This window comes from Euprymna scolopes, chromosome 30 (assembly GCF_053919585.1).
Source record: "Euprymna scolopes isolate OS-2025 chromosome 30, ASM5391958v1, whole genome shotgun sequence".
NCBI lineage: Eukaryota > Metazoa > Mollusca > Cephalopoda > Sepiida > Sepiolidae > Euprymna > Euprymna scolopes.
Genome location: NC_136511.1, coordinates 15,966,999 through 15,988,063, shown reverse-complemented (window position 1 = coordinate 15,988,063; position 21,065 = coordinate 15,966,999). Strand labels below are relative to the sequence as shown.

At 34.0% G+C, this 21,065-nt stretch overlaps 1 protein-coding gene across 1 annotated transcript in view; it reads right to left on the bottom strand.

Annotated features, from left to right (window-relative positions):
• The window catches only part of LOC145254658 (chloride channel protein C-like), a 159,135-nt gene extending 138,281 nt beyond the window's left edge, over positions 1-20,854 (bottom strand). The window contains exons 1-2 of the mRNA XM_080113308.1: positions 20,596-20,854; positions 626-879 (exon numbers count right to left, since the gene is read on the bottom strand). Coding sequence (XP_079969434.1) covers positions 626-793 — 168 coding nt within the window. The 5' untranslated portion in view covers positions 794-879; positions 20,596-20,854. The remainder of the gene's footprint in view (positions 1-625; positions 880-20,595) is intronic.
• Positions 20,855-21,065: the final 211 nt, after the last annotated feature.

Below are 21,065 nucleotides of genomic sequence, written 5' to 3'. Positions count from 1 at the left end.
GAAAAATCGATAAATTTGGGGGTATCGGAATCAGTATCGAAATAAAAAAAAATTGGTGCCTATATTCCGATGCCAAAAACGATTCTTTTAATTTTCTTTTTTTAATTTTATTTTCTTTAAAGCAAAATATTCCATTGCTGGTAATAATGATAAAATAATAAATATTTATTGATTTTAAATTATCAGTAAAGCTAAAATCAATAGATCATCCTCTACAAATGTATTTTTACGTTTAGGAAAATATCTGCATATTTAACATGTGCTTTTTACAGAAATCCGGGAAAATAACAACTCTATAGTTAAATATTTAGAGATTTATAAATAATCGGAATCGGTAATTGTATCGGAATCGGGAATTTAGTACCGAAATCGGTATTTGTATCAGAATCAGGGGAAAAATATTTGAATCGTCCCATCACTAGTAGATACTGAATTATTTCATGCGGTCTGAATTAGACAAGAATATTGGTGTTTATTCCTCTCATAAAACATTCAGCGCTTGATATTACCAAATGATCACCCATTTCAGGACTGACCAGCTTCATTGTCACAGTTATGTGAGGATGTAACCGGAAACAGTGTGTCAGCACAATTAAATGATTAATAATAATATAAATATACTCACCTTTGCTAAAAACCCGTAAGCATCATCTGTGACGTAATTACAGGGTTCGTTAAGCTCGGTGTCCATATCCCAATCAAGGTCAATGGTTGGTAAAGTATTGAAATTTTCGTGGTCACGTGCGCCCATCGTGTTAGCGTCCGCCTCCTTTTCTTCCAGAGTCTCAGCCATTTCAGGTTTTGAAACAGTTTCAAAACTCAGTTGAAATTAACCCCGATGCACATGTGGAATACGGGAGACACTCTGTGGATCTTTTACTGAAAAAAACAAAAAAATATATATATATATGATTGATTGATTGCAAGGTCTTGTCAGACGAGTGCCACTCCCTCAGACATTTAAAATCCATGAGCCCAAATGCCTGAGGGAGTATCTATACACAGATGATGTTACAGAGTCTTAGCTTTGTACGACAGCTAAGTCTCTCTCTCGGTTCAAAATGTTGAGATCCAGCAACAAGCAAGAGCAAGATAGCCAGCAACAAGTTAAACTGCAGACCAGCTTAATGCGGGTAATGGTCTTCCGCTTTATGGTTTTTTAAATCAGAGATTTGCTTCTCCTAGAAAGGTTGCCTTCACCACGGCTTACGGGAGCCCCCTCCACCCCAATACACATATACACACACACAAATATACACGGTGCTAGTTGGCCGTTGACCCAGAAAAAGAGTTCATTCGCCCTTTGGGAGGTCTTGTTTTTAATCCTTCAGGGAGACTAGCCGCCCTCCTCACCAAACAAGTCTGGTGGGGGAACCAGTTTAGTCGCCGGTGACCCGACCATGAGGCAGGTAGTACTGGGTTACATGGTACCAGTAGCACATGACATGACCTGACATACATATATATATATATATATATATATATATATATATATATATATATATATATATACCGGGTTCACTAAAACTGGACCTGTGTCTTTCCCATTATTTTCGTGAAATAACATAGGCAAAAGAGAACAGAAAAAGGTTGGTTTCGAGGTGGCACGCCGTTTCATTCTCCACAACTGCACATGTTCATCTTGCCGGTCCAGTACTTTCATGACTGCCATCGTCCGTCTCTACTACACAACACTCAGTTACAGACTGTTAAATCTAAGTCTTTTTTTTTTTTTTTTTACAAGGGTGTCACCACTTATCAAGGCCCAGAGGCCACTCGAGGATAAGGGTTAATAGGTATACATTAGTCATTGTGATTTTAGCATAGTAAACAGTGGGAATTTTGAAACTTGGATTACTTAGGGGGACGATTCAATTAGAACTTGTTCACATTGGACTTTTTTTTTTTTTTTTTTTTCATAGGCATCAACTCATTATCAAGGTCAAAGAGGCAACTCAAGGATAAGGGTTAAAGAGTGTACAGTAGAAATTGGACAATATAATAATCATTAGTAATGTAAATTTGTTAAATTTGATAACTTATATGGAACGGCTCATCAAGAACTTATTTACGTTAGACTTGAAGACAACCATATTGTAGTCAGCCGGAAAGCAGGAAAACGGAAGACAATTCCACAGGCGTGCAGTTCTAATAAAAAAGCTTTGTTCATGGAATCTACGTTTAGGTTTAGGCACAGATAAAGAGTGGGGGGAATTATTGATAGTGTTTACAGCTAGACGAGTGTTTCTTGTGAAAGTTTTGCGAGGGGGGACCATAGATTGAAGCTCAGTCGAACACTTTCCATGAAAATAACGATACATCAGAGACAAACTCGCAACATCTCTTCTGTGAGATAGAGGTTGCAAGTCTTTACTTTCTACGTGTAATCTAAAACTCACTTCCTTTTCTGACGTCACTCTCCACGTCACATCAGAATATATCACCTGTTTTTGCTTCCAAAATCTACTTTGTTTATCTATTTTATTTGTCCAAATTCCTAAAACTGCCCGATGCATACTTAGTGAAAAAACATAATTATCAAAATAATATTTCATCCATCAAGTTACATTCTTGGAAACTATTTAATGTAAATATTTATTTCACTTTGATAAAATTTCTTTCTGACATTCTACTTTTACAATCATGATAATCGATCATTGTAATACCCCTCATAATAATCGAATGTTTTACTTCTTGGTGTTTTCCGGGAGATTAACACCACAACAGTTAGAATAAGTAAGGAACGGCACTACAGTCATGGCAGAGGCCAACCAGAGTAATCCGTCATGCCTTGATGGAAAATGTCCCGACCCCCCCCTATCTACATCATTTATAGTAATAAAAAATAAGAAAATACGAAGCTGGCCTTTGAGCTAAGATTACAGTGTTTCTTGTCTAGGTGAGTAATACTTCTCCTCCCAATAAGAAACCGCAAAGACGCTCGCTCCTCATTTATTTTCTTTTCGCCCCTCACCTCCCCAAAATTGCATTCACCTTTGAAAGACATCACATACTCCCCAACTCCCCCGACCCTACTTTTGATTTTCCTATCTACATTTCAATTACACTTAGAGATCGGCCTGCTTATTTTCAGTTCCCATCAAGTTGGAAAACAATATTACGTACTTAATTAGCATGCCGAAAACGGTAATATATCCAAAGATTACGAAAAATCATCGAATAGCGAGTTATTTATAGTTAAAAGTATTTTTACGAAAAATTTGGTAAAATTGCATTTTTTATAGATGTTATGAAGGAGACGATGAAGAGTTCACTCACAGAGGACATAACTCGGAACGTCTATTAGATAACATGTAAATGTCGTGTAGTATATTGTAGCAGATAGTATAGACTTTTTTAAAACTAAAAACACAATAACAATTGTTCTACTCGCTGGATGTTTGTAATTTTTGGATATATTACTATTTACGACATGGCTATAAAGTACGTAATATTGTTGTTGCTTAGAACGACATATAAAAAATCGATTTGTCGACTCTACTTTAACAAGCACTAAATTTAATTTATATATCCTTGTACGTTACCAAATTTATTTCATTTTTAGTCGTGTGCAAGCGACTGTATAAGTCACTCCGTCGGTCGGTCGGTTGGTCGGTCGGTCGGTCCGTAACACTTTTGTGCTTGGCCTTTTTGGTTAAGATCAAAGGTCTGTTATTAATAGATGCTGTTCTTAGCTTTTTAAGCTTTTCTTGGCCTTTTGGCCAAGATCAAGGTGTAGTGTCTGTTCCGGCAGATGCTGCAGGCAAGGACCATATGTGGGGGGCGGCCCCACATACGAGACCTTGATCGATGTAGGGGCAACCCTTCATACCAGTTGTCACTATCCAGCTCCCCCACTCCCCGGGAAGTTGGTCCCCATTTCCCCTTCACTTCTCACATTAAAAATCGGTTTTGTGTCTAATTTCCTTGATGAGGGAGCAAATAAATACCAACCCCACATATAAGATCTTCGTCAATGTAGAGGTAACCCTTCATACCAATTGTCACTATCCAGCTCCCCTAATCCCGGGGAATTGGTCCCCATTTTCCCTTCACTCCTCACATTAAAAATCGACCTTGTGCCTAATTTGCTCGGTGAGGGAGCAAATAAATACTCTTTTCTTGGCCTTTTGGCCAAGATCAAAGTGTAGGATCTGTCTTATTACATGTTGTACTTATGTTTATAACTTTTCTTTGGCCACATAGCTAAGATCAAAATGTAGTATTTGTTCTTAATAGATGCTGTACTTACCATTGTAACTTTTCATTGACCACATGGCTAAGATCAAAGTGTAGTATATGTTCTTAACAGATGCTTCACTTACATTTGTAACTTTTCCTTGACAATGGAAGGGGAAACCCTTCCATGCTAAGGCATTTTTAGTCGCATGCAAGTCACTCCATCAGGCGGTCTGTAACACATTTACATTTTATTTTTATTTTTTTAAGCAAGGCGCATAGAGTAACATTTTTGTCTCCCGATTTATCAGAGATGAACCTATGTTTTTAATGGACCCGTCTGTCTGTTAGCCCGGATGATTGACGGATAACTGCCCATTAGTTTTTCCTGCAATTTTTATTTATTTAAGTCATTTCAGCCCAATTTTTCGATCCTTTTAGTTTATCTTTAAGAATTTCATGTCAATCCTACATTCACGCATTCATTCATTACACGAGAGCACGTGACTAATGACTATCGGCCTTGTTTTATTGTTAATTAACAGTGTTCGATTGTTGATTGCGATAGAAAGTGTTTTATTGTTCAAGGTATGTTTATATATTATACCTTTTTTTACATCCCTATCCAATATTAAATAATCCAATATATTATAATTAAGTCGTATTCCTATTTGTTTGTTTGTTTGTTTGTTCACAATATTGTTAACATATACAAAACATACTCAGTTTCTCATAGTTTCACAAACCTACATATACTGATATTTCCGCATGAATTTATAGGATTTCCATCACCAGCTTTAAGGGTTGACGATCATTAGTTTTTAGGATTGTATTAGCGCCAGTTTTGAGGTTAGGGTGTCTTCGAAGTCGGCTTAAAAGTCAACACCAAAATGTATCTGGATGTGTTGTGAGTATGGCGATCCCCTGGTGCAAGTAGTAGACCTTGGGTGTAGCAGCAGGACTTGGCACCTGCCCACAAATCCAAAAAGACCCAGGCTGCAGCTTCGTACCTTTCTCTTATTGTCCCCTGCCCTTCCCCGATCTGAACACGCTGGACTACTTCGTTTGGTCATACATTGAGAACATCACCAACATGACCTCCCACGACACCAAATCCAGCCTAATCGCCGCCATCCGCCGAGAATTCACCGGGCCTCTGCAGGTGCACGTGGAAAAGGCATGCTCCCAGTTCCGGACCCGTATCGAGGCTGAAAGCAGTTACATTGAATAGCTGTCAGTTCTACTACATAATCAAGTTACCTGAATTGGTTTCTTTAATAAAAGTTTTAAAATAAAGGTGTAGTTTTATTTTCCTTAGGGCGAAAAATTTATCATTTCACCCTATATTTAATGTTCATTTCGAAATTAGTAAAGTATCAAAAAAAAAAAAAAAAGAAAAGAAAAAAACTTTATGGAAAATGATAAAGAAAGATAATTAATGTTCATTTCGAAATTAGTAAAATATAAAAAAAAAAAAAAACAAAGAAAAGAAAAAAAACAAAGAAAAGAAAAAAAAATTTACGGAAAATGATAAAGAAAGATAATTAACTATGAATGAAAATAGTTTTCGAAAACATTGCAAGTTATACTTAAATAATAAACAGAACAGGTAGTTGAAAGCAGGGGTTGTAACTGTAGTCTGTTCTGGTACAATTAGAAAATAATAATGGCGCAGATTGATGAATCGTGAAAGCAAATATCCGAAAATTACGAAAAACGATGATCTAGAAAATCAATTATTAATGAAAATGTTGTTCAAATAAATTTACAAGTTTTGATTGCATAAGAAACTGAATAGCGCGCATCATAGCAGGGGAGATAATTAATTTATGAAAACTTTCAAAAACTAAGGCCAATTCGAGAGTGTTTACGTCACATGTTGCCATCAAACATGGCGAAATCGTTATTTAATCAAATCAATGAAATCCTTATTTTATGAAATATTCCAGTAATATTTAACAAATTGTAATATGGCAATTAAAGTAGATAACATTACTTTTAGTGGAAATTGTCATAAAAATCACGTCTATAACATTGTTGGTCCCCCGACAAAAGGAGGGTGGACCTGTAAATTCACCTTTGTCTGTTCGTCTGTTCGACCGTCCGCCTTGGAATTTTTGAAATTTTGCACAAACATTAAACATGATATGAGTAAAAAAGTAATAGAACGGATTTTTCGGCAAAACTCCGGTTGCCCCCCCCCCGGTTATTTTCGGGTTAAAATAGCTAAAATTGACACTTTTGTGCTTATTAAAAAAACTGATGCCTTGGATTTTTATAAAATTTTCTGAAAAGGTGTAACTGAGTGATTTCTATATAATTTTGTTTGTCTTTACTTTGCGATAACTCTTCGGTGTGCCCCAGGGTCTCTTTTAGGGCTAATAAAAACACTCCATTTTTGGGACTATTTTAAAATTTTCTATTTAGCAGTTTTGCATGGTGTTGAACTCAAATTTAAATATGTTAAGGTCTTGGGGATTTTGGGAGCTAAATGGGAGGGGAGGGGGAAATGATGGACTTAGTCCTTTTTTTTTTTATTTTGCATGGTGCAGAACTCAAATTTAAATATGTTAAGTTCTTGGAGATTTTGGAGGCAAAATAGGGGGGGGGGCAAATGATGGACTTGGTCATTTTTTTTTTTTTTTGCATGGTGCAGAACTCAAATTTACAAATGTTAAGACCTAAAACTGCACCGTTTGTTCATTTTCACCAGGATTTGACGTCCCCTGGGGATTTTTGGGGCTAAATGTGTGTGTGGGGGTGCAAATGCTGAACTGAGTCATTTGTTCTATTCCTCGTTTTCTGTGCATTCTCGGGGGGCAATGCATGCTTCATTTGTTTTTTACTGGAAATTCAATTTTGCAGTTTTCGATTTTCGTTCTTTAACCGAAGAAGCACTACAAATTAATGATGCGTATTCTCTTTTATGTGAATATCAGAAAGCTTTTAGAATGATAATAGTCTTTTTTTATTTTTATTTTTTAATTTTTTTTAAACGGGAATAATCACTTATCAAAGCCCGAAAGACACTCGAGGATAAGTATTAATATGTATACATTAGTCAATGTGATTTTAGCGTAGTAAACATAAGTAGTGGAAAAGTTTGTAAATTGGATTATTTAGAGGGACGGTTCATCAAGAACTTGTTTACGTTGGACTTGAAGACAATTAGATTGTAGTCAGCTGGAAAGCAGGCAAACGGAAGAGAGCTCCATAGGCACGCAGTTCTAAGAAAGAAGCTTTGTTCATGGAATCTACGTTTAGGTTTAGGCACAGATAAAGAGTGGGCGAATTATTGATAGTGGTTTGGGCTAGGCGAGTGTTTTTTTGTGAAAGTTTGGCGAGGGAGACCATAGATTGAAGCTCAGACGAGCACTTGCCATGAAAATAATGATAAAGCAGAGACAGGCTCGCAACGTCTCTTCTGTGGGAAAGAGGTTGCAGAGAAGAGAAAAGGCTATCCCTCACCAAGCTACGACGTCTCTTTTGGACTTTGTCAAGGCAGGATAAGCTGCTTCTCTATCTCTCTATCTATCTATCTATCTATCTATCTATCTATCAACACATATAGAAGCGACTTTGTGTGTGCATGTGCGGAACGGTCCTTACAAAACTACTCTGTCACTTTTTGGTCTACACACTTGAAATGTTATGTATAGGGAATTCGGATCCGTGGAACAAATTCGTTTTATTTTTTAGCCGGTAAAAATAGTTGCTAAGTGTTCAAAATTGAAGAGTTGAAACTTGGCAGATATAAGTCGACTTAATGTGTATCCTCTACGCATGCGCAAATATACATTTATATGTTAAACTACGTTATTTTATTTATTTTTTGGTACCCTTAGGTTATATGATAGTGACTACTGCGGTTCCAGGTGAGCATTGTCTGAAGAAGGCCACAGGATTAGTTTGCCAAAACGTGGTGAGGCAACAACAACTATGGAAGGCGGTAATTACTGGGGATACAGTTACAAGATGGAGCATTTCTATCCCGATGGGGTTAACCATCTGAAGAAGGCCAGATGATAAGTTGGCCGAAACTTGTTAAAACAACAACAACAACAACTATAAAGATGAGGATAACAGTCCGCAAACAAATGAATACACAAATTATGAAACCTCATCTCAAAGGATTCGGAAAAAATTTTAAAAATGGCACATGCGTTTGTTTACAGTTTTGAATTTTTCATTATTTAAAAAAATAATTTGTTTCAAGTCTTTTCAAATCAATAGCGAACTGGTGAACTAGTTCACTAATAATCTGTTGAACTTTGACGAGTTTCGATTGTTTTCATGACGCTTTGCCTATCTTATCTCACACGTTTTTTTTTTTTTTTTTTTTTTTTTTTAACCACGTGCTTCAAATTAGAATCTCAAGAGTCTACTATTGGTCCCAGTCGTCAACAATGACCTTGCGATAAGGGGATGGGGAGTGGGAGCATAAACAAGTGGTTGCTATAGAAAATGTATTATTATTTATTATTATTTTTTTTACATGCAGGCAGAGCTGCTGCTGGTGTTTCTCGGAGATATGGATAATAATGTAGACGAGCTTTTAAAAAAAGTTTCTCTCTCTCTCTCTCCTCCTCCTCCTCCTCCTCCTCAATGGCCTTCTTGATCTCTACCCCACACTTTGAATGCCATCTTTTCTCTCCATCTCTCTCTGACTTTCTCTTTCTATCTTTATTTCTCTTTCTCTCCTTTTCTGTCTTTTTTTTAAATTTCTCACTCTCTCTTTCTCTCTCTTTCTCTTTTTCCAACGCACACACATGTACACAATTCTTTCGACTGTCCCCTCTCCTTCCACCTCTCTTTTTAAATGCCCTCCCCCTCTCTCTCTCTCTCTCTCTCTCTCTCTAGATCTTCTCAGTTTTTGCTTTCATTTTTGTTGTTGTTTTGGTTTTATGCGTTTTTTTTTTTGAGGGGAAGTGTGGGAGATATATTTTTACTTCAGTGGAAGTGGGGATTTTTGGAATTATTAGCGTTCGTTCAATTACGATTCTTCATATGGTTAATGGGATTGAGCCTATTTTAAAGGATGTGTCTCTCCAAATGAAATAGTACTTTTTTACTTGGGGTTACCATTCATCAAGGTCCGAAGGCCACTCGAGGATAAGGCGGTTGATGGCTGTGAGGCGTTGGTGTAGTAATTCTTGGTGTAAAGTGGGTAGACTTTGATTATTTATGAGGACGGTTTAACAGAAACTTGTTTACATTAGACTTGAAAGCTACCATGTTAATTCAACCGGGAAGCATGCCAGCGGAACAGTGTTCCAAAGGCGGGCAGTTCTGGAAAAGAAGCATTGTTCATTGAATCTGCGTTTACATTTATGCATAGATGGGGAGTGAGGAATATCTTATATAGTGGTTGTAGCTAGTCGAGTGTTTTGTGAAGATTTGGCAAGGAGGGACCATAGAGTAGAGTTCATTCAAACACTTGCCATGAAAATAGCGATAGACCAGAGGCAGACTCCCGACGTCTCTTCTGTGAGAAAGAGGTTTCAAGGAAAAGAAAAGGGCATTACTTACAAGTTTTAGAAACCGGTTTTGAACTATCAAGGTAGCGTAGAGTGTGCCGAGTCGCCCCTGCCCAGATGTGGCAACAGTACTCCATTTTAGGGCGCATCTGGCTTTTATACAGATAGAGTATTGCATCGGCTGTGAGATACTTTTATCAGCAATATTGGCAACATATTTGATGTATGTGTTCCATTTCAGATCAGGGGTAAAGGTCAGTCCCCAAAACTTGTAAAGCCATGGGGCTTCCCCAAGACGAGAGCAATTCATTTCAATTGTAATGTGGTGGGGTGGGGATCAGAGAAATAGCGCTTACAGCAGGGGTTAACAACCCACAGGCCAAATCCGGTCCTTGAGTGAATTATGTTTGGTTCGCTACCTTACTCCACCAGCAGTAAAATAACGATTTTATTTTAAAACATCTTTTTAAATTTTTGTTTTGTTTGATATTCCTGTAGTCAGTTGTTATTTAAATAATAATCATTTTATATTTAATACGTTTTTTCTTCAAACGCAAGAAAATGTATTTACAAGTTTAAGAACGTTGTTGTTCTCCATGATAATGTAGTGAAAAGCTATAATGTAGTGAAAAGCTATATATATATATATATATATATATATATATATATATATATATATATATATATATATATATAATAGTGATATATATATATTATTAGTGATTTATGTATATATATATATATATATATATATATATATATATATATATATATATCTTCTCACCCTCTCTTTCTCTCATAATATCCTTAACTGTTTGTAAAATGACAAGAATAACTTAACCTATTTTATTAACTAATGAAGCACTATATGTATATACGTATATACATATATATATATATATATATATATATATATATATATATATATATATATATATATATATGTATATATATTAACAAATGAAGCAATATATATATATATATATATATATATATATATATAATATACGTTAAGTTATTATTGTCAATTTGCAAACATGTAAGGATGTTATTATTATTATTAAAATTTAATTAATTGATATTTGTTTTTGTTTTTAGTAGTAATTAATAATGCTTCTAATATAATCAAGTCCATGGTTATTAGCTGTGCGAGTAGGTGTATAGACGTGTTTTCTATTAAATGTTTCTTAATTGGAGCAAGGAACAAGAATGTTGATTAGTCAGATGTTTAGCAATGGCGCTGTCTTAAGAACAATGCATAATTGCTCATCAACAACGTCGTGGTAGTCAAACCTATGCGTGTTTTCTGTCTTCACTTCCTGATACACAATCTTCCAATGGGCACTCAAAGTTATATACCACGTTTGTCTTATACCGTGGCTACCGTAATATGATGGCCTAGCGACGACTATAATTTAGTCTGGTGACGTCATGAACATCGGTCTGTTGAAATTTGGTCACGTGGCTCATGACTAAACCGGAAGTTGGTTTAAAGCTTTGGAGGGTTAAATAAATTTAAACATGCCGTCGAGATGTATAGTTCCAAAATGCCGATATAACTACGAAAATGAACCAAAAGTTACCGTGTTTTCATTTCCCTCCCCCCCCCCAAAAAAGGAAATAATTTACCAGTGGATTAATGCAATAAAAAGAAAGGATTTTACTCCATCTAAATATAGCAGAGTAAGTGTTAAAATGCTTGAGATACTTAAAAAAAAAAAACGCGCTTTTTTATTTTTATTTATTTATTTTTTTAGAACGTATTTTAAAATAAAAATGAAAGTATGTATATAAAAAATGAATTTTGTATGTAATTTAAGTTATGTGCTGAAATAATAAATTATTATTTAGAAACTTATTTAAAATAGGGATTATGGTGAAAATATTATGTACTTTCACCTAACAATTTAATAAAAGCGATATCCTAAAAACGGAATTCCTTGTGTAAATAATTCTAAATAAGAAAAAATCATTTATCTTTTTAGTTCAACTATTTTACTGTGCAATATTTATATCAGCGTCAAATAGATTAAACTTTTTTTTAAAGTTTATGACCGTTTTTGTTATCCCAAACGCTTATTAATAATTATTTGTGGTAAATGTCGTGGCCCTGTAGGTGTCAGAATTTTGGAGAATATACTTCCAAAATAAACTATTAAAATTGTTTAAAAAAATAATAGAAATATTATTTTTTATTAAAAAAAATGTGTTTACAAAATGCCGGCAATAAAAAATAATATTTCTATTATTTTTTAAACAATTTTAATAGTTTATTTTGGAAGTATATTCCATAAAAAAAAAAAAACAACTCACTTTAAACAGAGAAATTAAAAGTTTTGTATATGTTATTCGTAGTTTTGTGTTAGGCTTGTCAAAAATTCCCCCAAAATTCTGATACTGCTAGTGGCGCTGTAAACGAAAATAACGTTTAAAATTACGACAAACGAGTAATTTCCAAGATATGAAGAAATGTTAGTTTTAAAAAATGTGGGATCACCTTTCTATAAAAATTTAACGTAGTATGAGCACCCACTTTATGGCGCTTTCTTTTTAACAAATAAAAGCGAAGAAAAATGAGTATGGCCACCTTTATGTTGGGGGTTTGGAGCCAACGTGCAATGAACACAGTTTGACGTAAAATGAGCACCCCCTTTCAAAAAGTGTAAACAGAATTTTTGTCGGAGAGAAGGATCAACTGTAGGTGCTTATTTTACGTTTAGTTGTGTTCATTCCTACATCAAAGAGTCACCTTGCCTTGTTTGAGGCGAAAATGTAATTTAAAAAAAATTGCTCGTTGCCCATGTAAAATAAAAATTGGCTATAAAGTGGGTGGTCGTTTTAGGTTAAATTATCCCCCCTCCTTTTTTTTTAACTAACATCTCTTTATATCTTGGAAACTACTAGATTACCGTAATTTTGAACGTTATTTTTGTTTTCAGCACCCCCGAAAACCTATAAAAGTGGTAATTTAAAAGGATTTTTCAAAGGTGGACTAATTCTGCACATTTACCTTATTTTTTTCTTTTATCGTCTTTTGTCATGTAATTTTTTTTGTATGAAGTCAAACATGGTACGATTTTCTTTTAAATTATTTCTTTAGGTATGTGAACTTCATTTTCGACTTGAAGACATACAGCGAGAGGCATCAGCATTTGATGAAAGGACTGGAAAGACAATTAGTGTTAAATTAAAAAATCCCTATCTTAAGGATGGTGTTATTCCTCGAATATTACCAAACTGTCCCTCCTATTTATCGTCATCAACCACTTTTAGAGAGTCTCATAACGCAAAGAAAATGCGTTGAGAAAATTCTGCCCTTAAGCGTGCATTATGTGAAAGTGTTGCTGACGACTTAGAGTTACGGAAACGTAAAGCTTTCTATAATATTGATGATCTAGAAAAAAAATTACCGTTTATAGATAAAAATTATTGGACTTCTATTAGGCAAGACAATGCCATCATTATATGCCATATAAAGAGATGCCCATGCTCAAAAATAAAAATTCTATGGTGATTGAACCGGACTTGGCCGTTAGAGTATTCTGTAGTTATGTGGAAATGAGTGCTACAGGGGAGTATAGAATTCCTAAACATGTAACAGAGGAAAATACTCTGCATATTTTGATGGAAAACATGAAAAAAATCGAAGAACAGGAAATGAAAACTTCTAATATGAGTTCTTTATTAAAATTAATCTTATCATTTTTGCTATTAGTGCAATATGAATCATTTAAATATTTTAATGCCATTAAGTTCATATATGAACAAATTAACATAATGACAATGAATAAGGTTAATTATTCGAGTGAAAGCATGGTATTTTCATCCTTATTATATAACTGCTCCCCTAGAGCATACAGACTGTTAAGAGACACTAAAAATGTAATTTTACCATGCTATTCAACCATTCGAAGATTAACCTTATGAACTTGTATGAATTCTGTCATTGAACAACACGAAAACAATTTTCTCATGTATATTAAAAGTAAGTTCAAGTTACTAATGCAGAATGACATCACGGTATCTTTACTTGTTGATGAAATACATCGCAAACCTTATCTTGATTATAAAGGTGGTAATATTGTTGGCTTAGCTAACAACAGCAACGAACCTGCCACAAGTGCATTTGCTTTTATGCTTAGCAGTGTATTCTCACAATATAAGGATGTTGTGCATGTTATGCCAACTAAATGTCTTCGAGCTGAGAACTTATTTGACATAATTAAACGTGTAATAATTGGCTTAGAAGATATAGGGTTTAAGGTATTATCTGTTATAACAGATAATAATGCAATAAATAAAAAAGCTGTCTTTCTTTTGTAACCCATCAAAGCTTTCAATTGTATATCCCCATCCAGTTAGAACGTCTAGCCCTCTTTTCGTCTTATCTGACTCAGTGCATATATTAAAATGCATTAGGCTTGGCCAAAAAGATGAGCGTAAATGCATGATGTTCCTAAAGTTTTGTTATAATGGAAATCATGAATTAGATAACATCCAAAGTGCTCAATTTTCTAGTTTACATAAACTTTATGCCATAGAAATCTCAATCACTTGTGAAATATAAGTTGACTTCAAAAGCTCTTTCTCCGACTACTTTTGAAAGGCAAAATGTTAATTTGGTTTTGCAAATTTTCAACGAATATACTATTCAAAGTTTGCTAACCTTAGGAAAACAGGAATGCTTGCCAAATTATGCAGAAATCGCAGAATACATTCAAATATTTTATATTTGGTGGGCAATACTGAATGTGAAAACACCATATAAAGGTTGTCGACTTCGTAATAAATATGCTAATCCACTTACATTAAATAGTGATAATTATAGTTTACTAAATGAGTTCTGTGACTGATTAGAAACTTGGAATAGCATTCCTGGAAGAACTGGTAAGTTAACAAAGGAAACATATACTGCTTTGCACCATACTACTTACGCAATTTTAGAATTGACTAAATATTGTATAAATGTACTGAACATGGTGTTCAATATTAACAGGAAAGTTTAAGACAGATAACCTTGAGGCAAGGTTTGGTCAGTATCGACAAATTAGTAGAGATCAGTATAATATATCGATACGTCAGGTTATGAATATGAAAAAAACTCAGAATGTTGTCAGTTTTAAAATTGAGCTTACCAATTAATAATCGAACTATTGAATTGGAAAATTTAAAAGAAACTAACTGGGATGAAATGACAAGGGAGCAAGAGTTACATGTTTATAAATTTAACATAGATGTAACAGAAGATGATGCTAATCAATGCAAGGAAGTACTTTATGTTATATTATACTTAGCAGGTTATTGCTGTCATGCAGTTAAAAAAAACTGAAATGCAATAGCTGAAATAAATTTAATATCCGGGAGAGAGGCTGTTGAAGAAATAGCTGAATTAAACAACTACTTTCATGGTATTTACAGAGGTTCTCTGCTATACCCAAATAATATAACTAATAATTTTGTCTTATATAATTATATAGTTATAAACAAACTTACAAAATGCGATTCTTTTTTTACATTCGATTCATCAGAGAAAATTAGCCATGTACATAACTTTAAATATTTTGGCTGATCAAAATCGATTATTTCGTGTTGACTCTTATGATGAGGGTCACACTATTCAACAAATTGAAAAAATGCAGATATGGAGTTCATCGAATCCCCTTATAAACCATTTTTGTCGCAAAGAGAATGACAATATTAGTAAAAAAGAAAAAAAGAAGAAAAATTCAAACTTTTAATTAAATTCTACAACAGATTTTTGAAAAGTTTTAATATTTAATGTTTGAAATATTTCTGCCTTAGTCATTTTGTTTATACTAACATTTGTTTGAATTTAATTTTTAACTTATTGTTTGTTATTCAGTTAAACTAATTTATTGTTCGTTATTCAGTTAAACCAATTTATTGTTCGTTATTCAGTTAAGCCAATTGATTGTTCGTTATTCAGTTAAACCAATTTATTGTTCGTTTTTCAGTTAAACTAATTTATTGTCCGTTTTTCAGTTAAACTAATTTATTGTTCGTATTTCAGTTAAACTAATTTATTGTTCGTATTTCAGTTAAACTAATTTATCGTTTGCTTTTCAGTTTGGATTTTTAAAATATTGTTTTTTTGATTTAAAAATATTTATTGTTCATTTTTATTTATTTCTATTGAATAAACTTCAGTTTCATACAAATCAAATCGTATTCCTTTTCTTTTTAAACTTTTTAACAACTTTTCTCCCTTTCAATTCGTTTTTTATTCTTAATATTTTTATTATTAATATTGGATGAGTTTCAGTACAAAGTATCATGTGTATCTTTTTTAATCCAATTTTGAAGTTTTCTAACGCTTTCTGTAAAATATGTCTGCTCATTATCGACAGTCTGTGTTCCATTTATCTTGCTTGCTAGGACTTATGGTGATGACGTCATTTTTCAGCTGACATGCCATCTATGACGATGGTCACGCTTATACACACATATATACAAACACGCATAGACCCAACCACTCACACTAACTCTCACACACAAATAGACACACAGCTACAAATGCTCTCACACAAACATACATACTCACAAGCACATGTGCACACACAAACACACACACACTCTCTTTCAAACACGCACACAAACACTCACACACACTCACGTACAGGCGCACGCAGACGCACACACACACTATGTCTAATATACAAACACACACACACAAACGCACATACACACAAACACAACTCTCTCTCTCACACATACACAAACACAAACACATACACATACATATAATTGTATATAATATATACTAGTGGCAAGTGCTAATTCAGGATGACCGGAAACGATGCACGCAGGGGAGGTGTGATTGGAGATTGCGCAACTCTTGCTACAAAAATTCGACGCACAGACACACGTAAAGTGGGTATCCATAGTCTCTCAATACTGAAGGAAGTTTAAAAGAATTAAAAAAAAATTTTTTTATTACATTTTCACCCCAAACAAGGCACATTGCCACTTTGGTGTAGGGGGCTACTATCAGGGGCAGCAACTACTGGGGCACTATGTTGGGATTTGGGCAGCAAGATGTCGGTTCACGTTACACTTGAACTTCTGCATGTCAGTACAGTTAGGGAAGCAGGAGCCTGGAATGGAATTCCAGAGTCTAGCGGTTCTGGGGAAGAAACTACTGGAGTAGAAAGATCTTTTACTAGGGATCTCTACTGTGTGGGGGTGGGATTTAGCTGCCTGTCGGGTTTGTTGAGGGTGTCTACATCGTGGGGGCACAAGTGTCTGCAGTTCGTCAGAGCATTCACCATTAAAATACTTGTAGAACTGTCAGAGGGATGCAACGTTTCGTCGATGGGACATAGGCTGAAGCTTAGATGCCAGTTCAGGGCCTATCAGATTGGCGACTCTCTTTTGAACCTTGTCTAGGAATGAGAGACTAGTAGCAGATGCACTAGCCCAAATGTGATAACAATACTCCATACATGGGCGAATGGTGGCCTTATAGAGGTACAGGATACTTTCAGAATGTATCCAATATATAATAGTTCTAGCAAATCTACCCTATAATATTTATAATTTTTGGAACTTTTACCAAATTCGACATGACATGTAATTATGTAATAGTTTGCTTTTTTCTTTTTACTCAAAATTTATTTTTATATCTAAGCGTTAATTCACAAGCACCAAAAGAAGAATAGCAATATGAGAAAAAGAAACAACGAATCGCAAAAGAGTAAAAAGCGTAAAAATATCATAAAAATAAAAAATAAAATAAAATTTGAAAAATAAAAAATAAAATAAAATTTGAAAAATACAAAAAAAAAAAAGAAAAAATGAAAAAGAAAGAAAGAATGAATAAAAAACGAAAAAATGAATGAAAAAAGAAAGAAAAATAAATGAAAAATGAAACAATAAAAAGAAAGAATGAAAAAAGAAAGAATAAAATGAAGAAAGCAAGCAATAAAGAATGGGAAAAAAAAGAAAGAAATGATGAATGAACAAGAAAGGACGAAGAAAGAATGAAGAAAGATAAGAATTAAAAAAGAAAGAAAGAATAAAAAGAAAGGAAAGAAGGAAGTAAGAAAAAGAGCGAAGGGGAAAAACACGAAAAAAAAAAAAAAGAATTAACGAAAAAAGACAGACTTATTAAATGGTTCTGTCTTTGATAAGTGAATTTTTTGGGTTTGTATTACTGTACACATAGATTCGAAAAAGTTGTTAAAAAACAAATATATAACAAATAAATGTTATCAAAGGCAAGATAAGTTACTTTTCTACCTAACCGGATATATTTTTCGTGTTTTTATTCAATGTAACATGTTTATTCAGCTTGAAAAGCATGCAGTGTTTACAGATGTATTGGAAAATTCAAAATGGCGCCCGACACTTTCTTTAACACGGTAAGTCCAGGAAAAGATGTTATGAATAATAAACTAAACAAAATACTGTTAGAAATTCGCTCATTATATGTTACCGTGACATAAGTTGACTTTTATTCGGTGTTTTTTTAAATAGTATTTTGGCTAGTTTATTATTTATAACACCTTTTCCCAAACTTACCGTGTTAAAGAGAGTGTCGGGCGCCATTTTGAATTTTCCAATACAGCGGTAAACACTGCATGTTTTTCGAGCTGAATAAACATGTTACATTGAACAAAACAAAAAAATGTATCCAGTTTGGTAGAAAAGTAACTTATCTTGCCTTTGATAATATTTATTTGTTATATATTTGTTTTTTTTGACAACTTTTTCGAATCTGTGTGTACAGTAATACGAACCCAATTTTTTTAATATAGCTTAATTCTAATTCAAACCCAGTCACCGTAAAAAAACAAAAAACAAAAAAACAACAAAAAACAATACCCTTGCAGAAAGCCGGATGTCACATCAGTCAAAATATAATCGAAAACAAATAAGAGGTAGAAGGACATTAAACTGAAAGCTACACACTACAACTAAATACAATTTTTTGTATACGAAAATTCAATAAACAAATTTTTTAAAAATGCATTTTAATTTAAAGTATATTTTTTTCAAATATATGACGATTCATTTGTAAAAGTAAATCAGTATTTGTACTGATTGTCACATTGGTGGTTGTATGCCACCTAGACTGATGGTTAGCTTAGGGTTAAGATTTGTTGATGATTAAAATTAGTGTTAGGGTCCCATTTTTATACATTTTGTCAGGATATTAAAAAATGAAACAGTTCTTGTACAGAATTCTCTACAATATTAACAAAAAAAGTAAAGGAAAAAACTATACCCGTGACAAAAATATCATGCTCTAAAAATTACGTAAATTGATCAGTAGTTTTATGTTTATAAACAAAAACTTTATTTAAGGATTATTGGGTATTCGTGGGCATTACAACCGTATTCTCACAAGTTTTATTCATTGAGTTATCTCCCTTTGTTTGATAGATTGCTTTCAAAATGGCGAACAAGACAGTCATTCTTCTGTTACTGTGTTTTCCTTATTTAAACCTAAAACTACTTGATCAATTTACATAGTTTTTGGCATATGCTATTTTTATTCCGTCATGGGTACGTACATCATACAGAGTTTGCTTTTCTTTTTTGATACAGGATAATTCTGGACATACCCCCCCCCCTCACACAAAACACAGACAAAACACAGACAAAACACACACACACACACAAGCACAAACACAAACACACACACACACACACACAAACACACACAGACACACACACAAACACACGCAAACATAAACACACACACAAACACACAAACACCCACAAACTCACACACAAACACACACACACAAACACAAACACACACACAAACACACACAAACACGCACAAACACACACACACAAGCATAAACACACAAACTCACAAACACACACACAAACACACACACGCAAACACGCACAAACACACACAGACGCATACAAACACAAACGCACAAACACACACACACACAAACACACACACACACATACACCAAAAACATCTGATTGAAAAGGAGAGTAATTCTATAATATTACCAATAAATCAACAACTCATTTATCTTTTTTATTCAATAATTGTGATTATTGATTTGTTCATACAAGTCATAATCGATCCTCTTTTTAGCCGCCTCAGTGGGCAATATTACACTGCCCCCTACACAACGAGAAAATATTATCATCACATTTTAGGGGGTCAGTTTCCACCAAGACTGAGAGTTAATTTAGGAATATGGTTGGTGATAGGGTTCTAGTTTTGTTTTGCTTTGTTTTTTTTTTTGTTTTTAGGTTTTGTACATATGACATTCGGAAAAAATATATGAATTACGAAAAAGAAAACCCCAAAAATAACAACAACAAAAAAAAATACGCCTGATTGGAAACGGGAGTATTTCTATAGAATTACAAATAAATCTACTATTAGTTTATCTTTTTTTATTTAATACTTTTGATTAAAGATTTATCGATGTATTCATAGACATCATTATCGATTCTTCACCCCCCCCTCTGTTATTCTCCCAAACGTTAATATAAAATCATTAGTTGGACGTCAATACAGCGAGAAAAATTCGTATTATTTGGATCCTTCGAACTATTGTTCTCATCTTTTCACAAAGTTTCGGTCGGTGTAACCTCCGACCTTCTTCGTGTGTATCTTGTCGAACACGAGAATCTCTGCGGAATTTCGAATGGTAACTTTTATTTGCATGCTGTCGTCCGTCAGAGATGACTGGATAGAAGTCCTAAGTAATTCTCGATTTTAAGTGTCGCCCAGTCGCCCACACTGTGAATTGAACTTCTACCTCCAGAATTGTGTAACTGTAAAACTGAATTTTCCCAGTACTTTATCCCTGTGGACAATTTTAGCATGAATTCTACACTAGATATGCGCTGATTCTTTCAGCTGCCTTACTCTCCAAAATTTCGAAACGACAAAAAAATGTCTTTTTTTTTTTCAATAAAATAAAAATAGATATCTTACCTGAGACCGTATATTTCCTTTCAGATGACCTTTGACATCTGGCTAGAACGAGACTCGTTCGTACAACGCCCCTCCTTTTAGACAACCAATCTTGTTTCTACATTCTAGTTTTACCTTTGGTATCGAGAGTCTCTTATCTTTTATTAAGCGACTTGTCACAGATGGACATTAATTTATAGATGCGTCCATGAATCAATCTGTGAAGCTCTGTCCGTACATCTACCAGTCTGTTATGTTTACGTTTGAAACAAACTGTTAGCTTTACGAGTAATGTTTAAAAGTCGCGGCGATTGAAAAAAAAAAAAAAAAACGCGAGAAAAAAAAGAAATCAAGCATAAAACAAAAATACATGAAAAATAAATTAAATGAAAATAAATATATAAATTTTAAAAAACAGGTATCAGTTTCGGTTGACCCCACACGAAGGTTCAAGAATGAAAAACCGAAAGGCGGGAGGGGGGGATACTAAT